The sequence below is a fragment of the Lagopus muta genome, chromosome 2, assembly GCF_023343835.1.
Source record: "Lagopus muta isolate bLagMut1 chromosome 2, bLagMut1 primary, whole genome shotgun sequence".
NCBI lineage: Eukaryota > Metazoa > Chordata > Aves > Galliformes > Phasianidae > Lagopus > Lagopus muta.
In genome coordinates this window covers 56,057,443-56,071,695 of record NC_064434.1, presented here as the reverse complement: position 1 = coordinate 56,071,695, position 14,253 = coordinate 56,057,443, and the positions used below count along the sequence as shown (strand labels likewise).

Below are 14,253 nucleotides of genomic sequence, written 5' to 3'. Positions count from 1 at the left end.
AGTGGGCATGGAACAGGCTGCCCAGGGCAGTGGGCAAAGGCCCAATCTGTCAGAGTTCAAGGAGCATTTAAACAGCACTCTTGGACATAGGGTTTCATTGTTGGGTAGTCCTGTACGGAGCCAGGGGTTGGACTCAGTGATCCTCATGAGTCCCTTCCAACACAGAATATTCTGTGATTCTACGACATCAGTCAGCTTGAACACATTCCACATGGCTGTGACAAAATCCCATTTGGTGCAGTCCAGTATGAACTTATAGCCCCACATCCTCCTTGAATCCCATGTAATTCGCCTTACCCAGTAATTGCTTTCAGCCCTTCAGACCTCAAACATTTGCTGCCCTACTAACCTCTTTGTTGAAACCTTGAAGCTGCTCTTAAAACTTGATCAAATGTGTGTGTTATGGGCCCAATATGCATGCATCCCATGTGATCAGCACATCTGCCTATATGAATAGAGTAGGCACTAATGCTAGACAATGGGATAACATGGGGATAACACAATGGGATGTGTGCTGATCTTAATGTGGAGAAGTGTTTCTCCTGTGACTGTGATATTCGGTGAGCCTTCGTGTCATATAATGGGGAAACCTTAATTTTGCTCACCTTTGGGGTACATTTCCAGATATGGAATGGGGAAAGGGTATAGAGGTCCTGAGTACCACCCCTGTACTGTGTCTGGCACAGCCTGGTTGAATGACAGAGTACAATAGCCATCAAGCATTTCAAAACCACACATTTGTTTAATGCTAACCTTCATGCCATGATGCAGTTTCCTTGTGAATAATGTCATATTCCCATCCTCAAATAACACCTTTCTTTCTTCTTCTCATTTGCATTAAAATTGTACAAAAATTGGGCAAGGAATTGATTATTTCAATCATGAAACAACATATAAGTGTTTAGTGCCTAAAATGGCTGCCATAATTAGTGTTATTGAGTTTAGGCAATGATGATCTTTCTTTATCTGGTGAACGGAGAGGAGAAATGTGAGCCAAATACCAGGAGAAAAGGCAGGGCTTGTGAAGCACAGTGAGGGCCAGAAGTTTTTGCTGTGTTTTTCTACAGTTGCTGACAGAACATCTGCAAAGGTGGGGAGAAAGTCAGATAGACTTGAGAGCATCTGTGGGTTTAATGTAGGGGTATCATGCAGAGTCATGTAACCAAATGAAAGTTAAAAGAAGGCTCATGTGTTCTGAAGACCTGACAGGCAGAGTTGTGAGGATGCCCCTAGCCAACACACAGCACTGCATATTTTAGGACAGAAACGTTTGGATTAGGCATGGTGATACACCCTGATGTTAGAGGTGTCCATCCAGGCGGTTTGGGGGTTTCATGGCTGTTGTGGCTTTTTCCCTGTGACAGAGCTGTCACGAACAAGGGCACAGGGCTACACCACGACCATGACCAAGAAGTGGAGTTTGACGCGGGAGGATAGCAGCTAGTAAGGAGTTAAAGTGTGGGACAGGAACATAACTGGACATTTACTTGGCACAGATGGAGTAAGGTCAGGGTGAGGAGCAGGACCCAGCCCCGCACTCTCCATTCCGCCAGCCCCACAGGTTGCCGCTGCCACGCTCACTCCCAGGAATGTGGGTGGGACTCCCTCCTCCCAGCGTGCTTTAAAGCTCAGTTCCGACAGCCAGCCAGCCAGACTCTGCTTGGAGGAGCGTCCTTGCGGCACCCACCCTTCCCTCCCCGAGCAGCTCGGGCTCACAGGTGCCCCAACAGCCCGGCGGGATGGTGGCGTGCAGCCTCGCTTGCTGGCGGTGCCGTTGGCTCCTGCCCCTGCTGCTGGGCCTGGCCATCATCATGGGTATCATCGCACTGGCAGGCCGGGGCTGGCTGGAGTCTGAGTCGGAGCCCTACGTGCACCAAGCGTCTCTGTGGGAGAGCTGCACGCGGGGCGAGCAGGACCTCAACTGGAACTGTGAATCTCTCATGGACTATGGTAAGCGGGGAGCCCGCCTGTCCCTCCGGGACCCTGTCCTCTGGTGGCTGCAGCTCAGGGGAGATAAGGCTGGAAACATTTGTCCAGCACGCACTGGCAAAGCGAAGGCTGTCAGCCCTTCTGTGGTGGTGTAGCTGCTGCCTGGGATGGGGTTTTCCAAGACAGAACCAGTGCTATTTCAGGGCCTTAATGAACAAAAAGACAGGACCTCAGACTGCTTTAGGCATCTTTCCTATCAGGAGTAAGGAACAAGGCTTGCTTTTTATTTTCTTTTATAACTGAAGTAAGAGAGCCAATTGGCCACAAGTCTGCTTTCAGCAGTTCTCTGTGTGTTGCAGAGCAGGCAGCCTCACACTACAGCACGCAGCTCCCTCGCTGACCCACTGCAGGAGAGTTCGCACTGGGCTTCCCTGCACCTGGGCAACAGCAAAGCTGCCCCCTTGCTAGGGGAAGGGGACCCTTAACCCTCCCTGGCTAAAGAATGCCTCCCGACCTGCAGCTTGGATTTGCAAATGGAAAACATGCAGCTTCCTGTATATATCTCCCTATTGCACTAAGTCATAAATCAGGGAGTAACTGTGCCTTGGCTTTATCTTACTTCACTTCTTTATATCTGGCATTACCAGTGCAATATTCTTACCACATAGTCCCAGTTTGTCTTTCTCAGGGACATTCTGTTTTTATCTTCTTTTCTAGCTGTGGTCTGTTTTGCATCTGCTTTTCTCACAGACAGAATGTTTCGGGACAAACAGACACGCCCTATAGTCCTGGATGAGGGTACTTTGGGGACCGCATCTGGAAGCTGGAAGGGACGGTTCCAGCCTGTACATGGGCGGCAGGGAGGCTTCCTCCCAGCACTGTGCTTGCCATTGCAACTCAGTGAAATCTGGAATGTTTTGCAAAAGCACTGCTATCATTTACCAGCCTGGTGGTTGCTGTAGGCCTTACTGTAAGTGGCAGAAATCTCGTTGTCCCACTACCCAGAGCCAAAATACTAGCACAGGAGAGTGGGTAAAATCTGCTTTGCATGAAGTGTCTGTGCAGTAGAGCTGCTGAGGTCTGCTTTCTCCTGCAGTGTCCCTGCCTCTCATCTATGAGTGATGAAGGGTGTGTGCCTTGTTTCAGCCTTGTGTCTTCTAGGGCAAGAGTGACTTTATGAAGTTTTCAACCGTTCTGTCAAAGGAGAATGGTATCCCTAACTGCTTATTTAACCTTAAACAAGGCTCATTCAAATCCTTGGCTTAGACTGATTAACTTGGCTTTGCCTCTTCTCTCGCTTTGAGGAAATCAGGGCCACTGTCTGCTTAATGTCTATTTGCATCCAGAGACAGGATGTAAAATATGAGTTTGGGTTTGATTTGTTTCCATTTTTCTATGCTAATGCAATTAGACTCCAAGTAGGTGAGGGCATTTGCAAAGGAAGGAATGCCTAGCAGGCCTTCACAGCACTGCTGCAGGAAAGTAAATTAATTGAGGTGCACAACTTGTGTTTTGCATATGATAACTACTCCAGACTAACCATCTTGTTCCTCCAGATGAAAACAAAATTTCAGAGTGGTCCCCATTAGTAGAAAGCCGCATTAGACATCTTCTTAATTGAGCTGTGGCATATATGCTGGGAGAGGGAGAGAAAAAGCAGTTTGATCACTTACTTTAAATAGGAAAGAGGGGCAGGAACAGACTAACAAAGTTTTGCAAATAAGAATGTCTCCTACACTGAATTGCTTCTTAGTGAACATTTTACAGTCCCCATAAGATAGAAAAAATAAAAAGGGAAAAATAAGAGTAGAATATCCTTCAGTAGGGAGGTGAAGAATGGATTTCGATTTGATATCTCTACTGGTTTGCACCTGGCAAGTACCTGCCTGGCAGTATCTGTGTATTTATTAACATGTTGCAACACAGAGCTGCCATACTTCATAATGTATGACTCAAAATGACTTTGTTTGGCCCAGTGCAGTATAAAACTGGTGACTGTGTTTGAAACATATCAGTGAGCCATCAGATATGAGGAAGATTGTTTGCAGCGTGGTTGCATGGGGAGGGCGATTACCTTTGTCTAAACAGTGATGATCCTATATGTTTAGGGACAGTGTTAGTGGGCGACAGCATCTTCCGAGACCTCAATATCTGCTCCCAGTGACTTTGGTTTGAGTCCTCACAGTGAGGGATGGGTGTGTACATGTGCAGTAAAAGTGGTTAACTCCTTCTTACATTCCTAACAGCTGGTTGGTATTCATTAAGTACACAATAGCTGACTTAGAAAAATGGAGGCATTCATCTGCATCCTCAGTAAGTGCCGAAAAAAAAAGAAAAAAAAAAAAGAGGTGGGACTCTGCCTCTATGAATCATGTTTCCTTGCTGCTGTGCCACTGTGCCCATGGCTCAAAGAACTGGACTTCGATACTACAGGTCGTTAGTGGAACTGTGTGCATGTGCCGCCTTCACCAAGGGGCCAGGTAAATAAAGGAGGAACATTACAGGTACATTCACCATGCCCTCGCCTCTGTTCAAGCACAGCTTAGTCTGATTTATGGTGGCAGAATGTGTCCTAGCAAACAAATGAGCAGGGTGAAGGCACTCAGAGGACACTAACAGAGAAGCAGCAGTCGGCATGGCTAGCTACACCCAGCAGACATGTCTTGAAACTCCCCAGCAGCAGGACAGGCTTGTCTCCTGCCAGCAAGCAGGCACACCTTTACTGCAAGCAGCAGCAAGGCAATGAAGGCTGGAAACAAACAGGATTTTGCCTCTCCTGACTTGCAGTCAAAGGGCTGCAACCAGATTTTCATTTAGCATTTTGGTAGTATAGCAATTGGTATTTCCAGACTGCTAAAACCAAGGGAGAGCTGGGATACCTAGTGTTAATTCCTAGCAGGCTCTTCAGACAGTCCCTCAGTTCTGGGCTGCCCTGGGCTTGTGATGGGCGTGCACATACTTTTCCCTCACTGGTTATGGTGTCATGGAAATTTGAATGTTATGAAAGCAAGAAAATATTGCTGGCAGTGCTCTCTTGCTGGCAGTCCGCTGCTCCTTTGTTTTGTCAACAAAGACATATTTTCTGGACTTTCCATGTTATGAGCTTTCAACACCAAAGAAAAATTGCTACTGTCATTTATATACAGAAAACTGTTACAACTAAAGCGTAAAACTCTGTCTCAACTAAGCATGTCATAGTAAAAACTTCTACCTGAAGATTCCAGTTATCCACAAGCTGATAAACCAGCTTCCAATTTGGTAAATAAGTGAACCAAGATGAGAAGGGTTTGTTACTTCATATCCTGCAGTGCTTTATCTTCCTGCTAGACTATTTTCTCAGTCCTTTTATTCATTTCTGCAGGGAAATCTCAATGTAAATGTCCTGTAGAGCTCCCATTTCTTCCCAACTGACGCTGAGCCAAATAAAATCAGGAAGTACAGCTAAAACTGAGACTTCCGTGTTTGTATGTCATTATGTTTTCTTTTCAATTTCATCCTATTAATGATGCTCACCATTAACTTCAAGTAGTCCTGAACCATCCTAGTTATTTGCATGCTAACATTTGCAGCTTAGTTCTTTTGCATAGTTGTTATTAATTAAGCTGTATAATAAAACTCTTAATCTTTTCCATCAACTATAGCTCTCGTATAGGCTTTTTTTCTTCTTCCCTTTCATTTTCTTCATTGCTGCTTGGATGCAAAGAACTCTTCTTTGAGTAGTTACCTGGGTAACAGAAATACCTCAAACTGCTTGCATTACTGATCTCCCATTCTTCTGACTCTCTATTTATACAGCCCCAAATCACCTTGTTTGTATTGTTGTTTGATTTCATAAACAGATGTCATATTTATACCTGTTTTGAGTTAGAAATTGTATTAAATAAAGGAACCAGAGATTTTTTTATTTCTATGGCATATATAATTTCTGGCTATCTCTCTTGTGGTTACAAAGTTCTCTGAGCACAAGCCATCCAAATGTTGGGGCTGATCTGACCTTCTCAGACTGTCAGCAGATCTCTCCCACAATTAAGGCAGAGACACAATATCTACCTCTGCCCCTGAAAGTTGGGTGCCACAGGTGAAGAACTGAAGCAGAGGCTTAGCTTTTTGGAGGACGCAGAGCCAGAAAGCCGATCTTAACCAGCATGGGGATGATGGGGTTAACATTTTTGAGATTTCCCTTCCACTGTATATAGCCACATGTTCCTGCTCTTCCTGGAATTCCCTTCAATGCTAATGTGGTGGGCTGGCTGTTCTGCAGCTGTTATCTTGTCATGCCCTGAGCAGATCAGTCCGTCACAGGGGCCAGCACCAAAGGCTCATCTTATCAGGCCTTATCAGTATTATCAGTGCTGATAAGTGCTGCAGGAGCAGATAACCCAGTGGGAGGGGGAAAGGTATGTGCTTGCCAGCACTGAATTTTGTTGCATGTGAGCACAAAAACTACTGTACATGTTCCAATGATGGTACTCGCTGCTGCTCTGTTCCTGAAGATCTGAAAAAAGCTGGGTTTGAGAATAATGTTCCTGATATCTCCTGTAGCTATGTGGGTTATCACTTTCATACTGCCAGAGACAAGCAAATAAGTCACTGTGAGTGAGGCCAAGGCTGATGTATCCCAAAGCTTGTTATACTTGTAAACTAAGCACACAGAGCCTGGAAAGAGCAGAGATAGCACCGGGGGCTTTGCAGCCTGTATCTCTTGCAGTCCTGTTTGTGCTGCAGCAAACATTAAGGCATCCAACTTGCTGGCAGTTTTAGGTTTGCAATTGAACCTGCATGAGACAGATGCCAAGCCTGGCTCTCTGCACTGTGCCAGCATACATAGTGCATCTGTAGGGGAAAGCACTTTGATAACTAAGAATTCCTGGTTGCCCTTGTTATTGTTTTTCTCCTATTAGAGGAGATATCAATAAATAGCATTCCTAGTTTTAGTTTACTTTTCCTGAGCTGGCTGTGTGTAGTGGCTAAATATTCCTTTACATTCCTTATCCCTAAATAAATCCTTTGTGGAGATGATACCCAGTACCTGCATTAGGCATGTCAGATAATATTTTGAAGGAAAAGCTGTTACAGGACCACTGACACCACTGTCACCTCCAAAGGCCAGTGGGGTGTCCTCCCTCCCTCCTCCCCTGCGGCACTCTCCTGGGGAATGGAGACAAAACACGCAGGACTGGCTGCAGGAGGCTGGCAAGAACTGGTTTGAAAAGATTTTACTGTCTTAAGTAGCTCCAAGAAAAGCCTTTTGTTTACCCTTTCCATTCCAGCTTGACTTCATTCAGGAGGAGGTGGCGGCTGAGGGCTTGAGGCTGAAAACTCTCTGGTAGGGAGCGGCTGTGTTTCACTTCTGATTTTTGAATGGGGGGCAAGAGAAAAAATCAGACTGGTCTCATGAAAACAGCTGTAAAATAATGCTTTGCTTTCAAATAGGAAATTGCTGTATGGAATAGAGGTATCTGTGATAGTTTTACTGTATTCTCTGCCTTAAATTACTATTTTTTTCTATGTAACAGCAGATCAAGTGGGCTAATTGGATTGGGCTAAGGCGAAGGACTTCAGCTCTTCAGGAAAAAGTTCTCTCTTTTTTTTTTATTTAATCTTTTATAGGGAAATGACTTAAATTACAGAGGTTATGTGAAAAACAATGTTTCTCCAGAACCATTTCAGTCATACCGGAACAGACAACTCTGATGAAAGGGAGATTTTTTTGTAAAATACTCTGGCCTAAATCTCACTGTTCCCTTTATTCCTATGTTAAAGGGATTTCAGGATCTGGCCCTACCTATGTCTGAATGTGTGGAAGTCAGAACCTATGTTATGTGGACTTGGAAAGGGAGCTGTGGTGACAGCTCAGTGGAACCCAAGGACTGAGGTGGATATGATTACCCCTGTGCGCAGGTGTCCTGCCTCTAGGGCAGGAAACACCTGTGTATTTTGGCATTCACACTCAAACTCCTGGCACATTTTTAAAGAAAATGAGCTCTGCCACAGTGGGAACCTTTCACAAGCCTGCATCACTGCAAAATTTAAATCTCTGGCTGTTTCCCAAGGACTCTGTGCAGTGCTCAGCCCCACCAAATCTCAAAGTAATGATTCAGAGAACTCTTTCACTGTACCTCTGACTGCACTACCTCTCCACCCATGATATTTTACCTATTACTAAGTCGTTTTGGCTGTGAATAGATATTTATCTTCAAGAGCATTCTCCTTGTTGTCGTGTCTCAGCTCGACTACTCCATGTCTGTTTTTGGTCATGCTAATGTTAATTCACATACAGAGTTCTTGTCGTAAGCAAGCAGACAGGAAGCTGTATGGTGACAACATTATTATTTCCCAGCAATTCTCTCTACTGTTGTACCCTCGTCTGCTCTCATACTTTCCTGTGCATGGAAGTGGTTTTCTAAATTTGCATGTCAAAATGGAGTGATGATGATAAAGCACATTCTGACAGGTTATGTGCACTTTCTGCTCAGAGATCTATAGATCTCCCACACTTATTGAGTTTGGAGGTGTTATTGCCACTACCACTCTATGCTATGTCTCTCTTTTCAGCAGGACAAATTAGCAGGCAGAGTGTTCAATGCTGCTTCTCTGATGATCATGTCTCTCTGCAGCTGTGCACTTTGGAGACATTCAATGTTGCTTTGGCATAAAGTATGCATTTTACAGTAAAGCATTTCAACAAAGAATGACTAAAAGGAACAGAAGACCTGCAGTGACCTACAGCTGAGTGCACTGCTGCCTGTGACACCTTTCTTCTTTTCTTTTCAAGGATGGGGGAGAGCAGCAGCTGCTACATACCTCGTTGGCTTTGTGATCCTGGTCATCTGCTTCGCCCTCGCAGTCATCGCATTCTCAATTGAAATACTTCGCTTCAACTTTGTGCGAGGAATTGGAGGCTTGCTATTTGTTGTTGGTAAGGCTGGGTGCAAAGATAAGGTTGTATTAGATGTAAAACAGGCATGAGCAGAAAAACATGCTAGATGGAGCCTTCCTTGTGAAATAATCTGTCTTTGGTTTATGACTCATTTTCATGGAAAATGAGATATTTAACCTGTGCCCTGAGTGTAATCAACGAGTTCCCAAAAACAGTGCATGGGGGCAACCAACAACTTTGACCCTGCAAGTCACATATTAAGGCTTCGAAGCCAGCAGCCCCAGGCCTTCCATTTTCCCAAGGGAGGGAGGAGCTGTGGGTATGGTAGAAGCAGGAGGTGACTGCCCCATCAGGACAGACACCTGGCTGTGGGATAGGGCTGTTCTGGGCACACGTGAGTACCTCAGTGAGGCAGCAGTGCCAGCTGCCACTAGGCAGCTGGGGACCTGCCCAGACCAGGAATCATGCACTGCTGCAAGAATGGGACTGGAGCTAATCCTTACGTATGTGAAGGGGCAATGCAGTTATCTCAATATATCTTTTTTTAGTGGGGAACATAACAACAGCATTCACTATCATTTACTCTTGGCACTCTTTGCTTTCTTTCTTTAGCTGCATTCCAAATCATAGGGCTGGTCATCTATCCAGTGAAATTCACAGAAGAAATTCCACTGATGGGAGCTAATATGTTCAGCTGGGCCTACGGTTTCGGTTGGGCCAGCACTGTTGTTGTGATAGGTTGTGCTTTCTTCTTCTGCTGCCTCCCCAACTGGGAAGATGAAGTCCTGGGAAACATCAAGCCGACATACTACTACTCCTCCCCAGATAGAGCACCATACTTAAATTGAAAAGTTAAATCCAACAGCAATCAACTGTCAAAGCAATAGAAGAACACCTTTGCTGCAAATGTTGGTGCAATTATGAGAGACTGAAAAAAAAAACAACTTAAAACCTTACCTTATTTTTTCAGTATATTTCTTACAAGCACTGGTTAAAAAAAAATAAATTAAAAACCATTGGCATCTGTAAGCAAATAACTTTTACCTAAAGTATTATTTACATATTCTCATGTCAGTTCTGTTTTGGTGGTTTACTTACTCCTTTCCCTCCCAACTGAGTCATCCTTATTTTATTCAAATATATCCTTACAAATAAAGATGTAGCTTTGCAAGCTGGAAAGGAGGAGAGATTTTAAACAACCCACAGGGGGGACCTGCAAGTTATTTTATTTTTTTCCACCTGTGACAAAATGGCTTTACATAGAATTAGGAAAAAATAAAATCCTTCCAAAGAAAGCTTTTTCTTCTGCCAAAAATTGGTCCAAAGGAAGGAACTTTGCTGAGTCTTTTACAGTCATATGCTGCCTAAGAATCACTTCTTGTTCCTGTTACTGGACTATTGTTGACTATTAAATGTATGAACTGAGGGGAAAATAAAATTTATTTTTTCCACCATCTGTTGCAGTTAAATGGAGCCTGTGTGTATAATGGTGGCTAACATACTGGAGTTTTTGTGGCCACTGCAAGACATGCTACAAAAACATATGTAATTAAATATACATTGTCACAGAGAGAACAAATAAATCTTCAGATGTTAAACTGTGTGCATTATTACGTGGTATTTGGGAGATTCTTGTTTAAAAAACACTTTTCAGTAGAAACATATACAGTTCTTTATGCCTGCCCTTTTAAAACTGCAATTTTAATTATCAGACATGGCTTGGAAGGAAATCTTAGCACGTGCTGTTGAAAACCTCCAGAAGTTTCTAAAATTGACTGAGGGGCCTGGGGACTTGTAAACCTGGGAATGCTTTGCGAGTCGCTAGAGATAACTGATATAAATAGAAAAGCAGGCTGCGAGCAATACCTGTCTGAAAACTTTATACAGACACGTTTTGGGGAGTAACCTGCTGCACTCCCAGCTTGTCTTTTTGGAGCCAGCGACTCCAAGTAAATTTTCCAGTGAGACAGAGCCATGACTGCATCTGCCATGGACTGGCAGCAGCTTGTGGCATAATTAATTGAGATCTGTCAGGGCTTTCCTAGGCTGGGGAAGGCAGCAGTTCCTCTGCCAGCTGTGGGGGCAGAGATATGTTTCTGAGAAGGCTGTAGGTGCGGTGGAAGGTAAATGCAATGTTACAGGGCTGCTTTCCCCTTATTGTGACCCCAGTACTTCAAAGAGAATGTATGGGTATATGTATTCATACACACATACAAAATAGAACTTATGAAGTACTAATCAGCATCCTGTAAAACTAAGGCGTTTAGAACTAAGCTTTTTCTATGCTCTGTATGTCTTGGTATTATACTTTGCTTAATATTCCACTTCATAACACTTTTCTGATTTCATAACTCTGCATTTTGTATGTGTGTATGTCTTAAGGTCCCCTGCAGGCCTGTATTTTATAATTTCACGGAGCATAAATATCTCCAGGCTTTAGAACTACGTTAAATGCTCAGTCATGCACGGCACATAGAATCAACAGTGTTTGCAATTCCTGCTTAACAAAACAACCTGTAAGAAATGTGTCTTTTTTGTTTCCTCCAACCTCCCCTCCCCCTGCTCTTTCTGTAAATACAGGAGGGGTATACTGGATAGATGTCTGTGTTACAAATAATAATAATAGCACCTTTCCAGTAAATCCAGAACACTGAAGAGAATCTCAGGCCTGGAAAGTCCTCGCACAGCTGAAGCTGAGGAGAAAATGACATAAGGAAATGGACGCCCTAATGAGAAGGACAATTATTATGGGAATAGGGCTTAGCATAATCTCAGCCTTTTGCATGTTTTTTTTAAAAAGCATTAAAAAAAAAAAAAAAAGCACAAGTGTAAAATAAACTTGGTTCTGAATATAGTGGGTAGAAGCATAAGCAGCACGTTGTGCAATTTAGATGTAACTAAAGTGATACTAATGTATGTGACACTCCTTTCAACTGTTGTGGCTTAATTAAAACTGTTTTAATATATAGGTGTAAAAACTCAGTGTTGTTTCTATTTCATGAATTCATCTCATGAACTCAAGAAAACAGCCATTCTTTTTCTCTCTTAGTGTGAACTACAAAACATATGAACCGTTGGCTTTGAAAGACCGTATCTATCTAGGAGGCAACAATAACATTTTCCAGTCAAATAAGCTTGAGTATGCTCTGCAAAATACATGTGTGCTTTCATCAGACACACCTGGCATAGAGAACTCTTGGCTAAGCCAAAAGCTTCAGGAGGAACACCAAATGTTTAAGCACGTTATGGTGCAAAAGGGAACAAGATAAAAATCACACGTGGTCAGCTTGTCCTTTGTAACCAAAACTGACAAGTAATTTTGTACATTGATCTAGCACAGTCAGTAGGAAGACAAAGATGAAATAATCACATAGCATATTTAGTGGAAAGCTGCATCTCTCTTGTGACTAAAAACCTTCTCATTTCTAACCTCACATTATGCATGGCCCATAAGTAGCCCTGTACTACACATACTGAGCACAAAGAACTTTCCCTCTGTCTTTATACAGATTGCAAACCCAGTGCTGGCCACTAGTTCATCAAATCAGCCTGGGGCTTCTCATCTCTAGAAAAACAGGTTCACCATCCTCCCGGCACTTTAGCTGCTCTTTTCCTTATATACCTTAATTTTAAAGCACATCTACCCAATTTGGATTCTAGCTACTTCCCATCTCCAATCTATAACATCTCTTAGTTTTACAGACCCAATTTGACAAAATACTTGCTTTCCTACTTCAAATAATTCCAAATAGAGTAAAAAAACTAGCTTATACTGTACCCATTATTTAACACAAAGAAGACTTTTACCCTTGCTTACCTACTAGTCTGTAGTCTATAAAAGTGGGGAAAATAAAAATAATAACAAAAAACACACACATCCAAACACTAACTCTCAGGCTGCAGTCTGTCCTTCCAGCCCAACACACACACACAACTCTACTCAGGGGAGTGAAGAACACTCAACAGTTCATGTGATTGGCTGCAAGAGAAGGTCAACTCAAGTCAGTGAGTTGATGGGAACGATTAAATCTCATGGATATGGGAAACACCTGCCACACCTCACTGAGATTTTGTGTTTTCAGTTGATATAACAGGTGAGCTATCTCTTAGGCAATTACTTGATGAGATGGAATTCTTGAGAAATATTCACCTGGCATTTACTTCTCACAAAAAAATAAATAAAAATAAAAAAAATAAAAAAATTAAAAAGAGTTGCTGAGAACATGATGCATTTATAAATTAATGATGAACCAAGCACAGATGTACATCAGTGGAAACCACCATGCTTTAGAATGTTCACAGGCAAAAGAGCTGAGTATTGGTGCCACAGCACAGAGCAGTAGAGGTTGCTGGCAGTAAGGAATGGTAATCTGAAAATATGGGATTTTCAGTGCCAGTGGGTGAGTTGGTGTAGATTTTGAAATGAAACTGTAAACTGATACAACCAGAATGAAGCACAATCAAATATGGTTCCCAAAGGCAGGGATTTCTGGCTGAGATTCCTATAACAAGTACGTGTGCGGGTATAATAAAATCTGGGTTCAGTTCACCTGGGATGTGCCAGCATCACAGCACAGGTGCAGCAGTCACTTGTGTAGATTTGATGGACCAAGGACACATGGACTTAGCTATGCCTGTGCAGCAATACATTCCCTGTGCAGGTCTGCAGCAGTGCAGTAAGCAGCACTTGTATGCAATTTGCTGGTATCCAAAGCTGTGGGCCTAGGTGCTTCTGGCTATGGAGCTCCACATCCAGAAATTTCAGGGAAAAAAACAATGCCTTCAAATTTTTCTTTTATACAATTATATTTAAATGTCTTAGGAATTGTCAAAATAATCAAAAGATTCTTTTTTTACAATGATTTTTCAATAGCTAAATTTCATAAGGCTGAATTTGTAATAAACATTGTTGTGGAAAAAATGCAGGAGTGTCTAGGGCTCTATAATATAAATAATATAAATGCAAATAATATAAATAAATGATAAAGTATGATAAGAAATATGCATTATCTGACATAAATAATGAATGTTAACTTCTCCATGGACAATATTTCTCATGGGTATGTCTTTTCAGGATTGGATAATATTTACCAGAAGGATTGGTATGACTGTTGCCTTTTATTTATTTATGGCAATGAGGCCAACGCATACCATTTTCCATAACACTCTTTGAGAATATGGAAATGTCTTGTAAGTATTGAAAATTGCAGAGCATTGGGTGTGTACATTGGAAATCAGAGTTCCCGGAGACACAGACAGCTGAGAGAGCTCAGACAGGTTCAAGATGAGATCTCACAGGGGAAACTGTGAACCCAAGAGCTTGAGCCTGTTCATGCCTGCAGCAGCTGAACATGCGGGTTAAAATAACTATAACAAGCAAAGACAGCGTGCAAATATGAAAATGCTGATAGCAGACTGGAGTTTTCTTTTCAGCCTGCTTCCCA

At 42.8% G+C, this 14,253-nt stretch overlaps 1 protein-coding gene across 1 annotated transcript; it reads left to right on the top strand.

Moving 5' to 3' along the window:
• The first annotated feature begins 1,617 nt into the window (after positions 1-1,617).
• LOC125689622 (p53 apoptosis effector related to PMP-22-like) lies at positions 1,618-10,043 on the top strand. Its single transcript, XM_048937050.1, has 3 exons — positions 1,618-1,950; positions 8,705-8,848; positions 9,422-10,043. The coding sequence occupies exons 1-3, from the start codon at positions 1,740-1,742 to the stop codon at positions 9,655-9,657; spliced, it is 591 nt and encodes a 196-aa protein (XP_048793007.1). The 5' UTR covers positions 1,618-1,739; the 3' UTR covers positions 9,658-10,043.
• Positions 10,044-14,253: the final 4,210 nt, after the last annotated feature.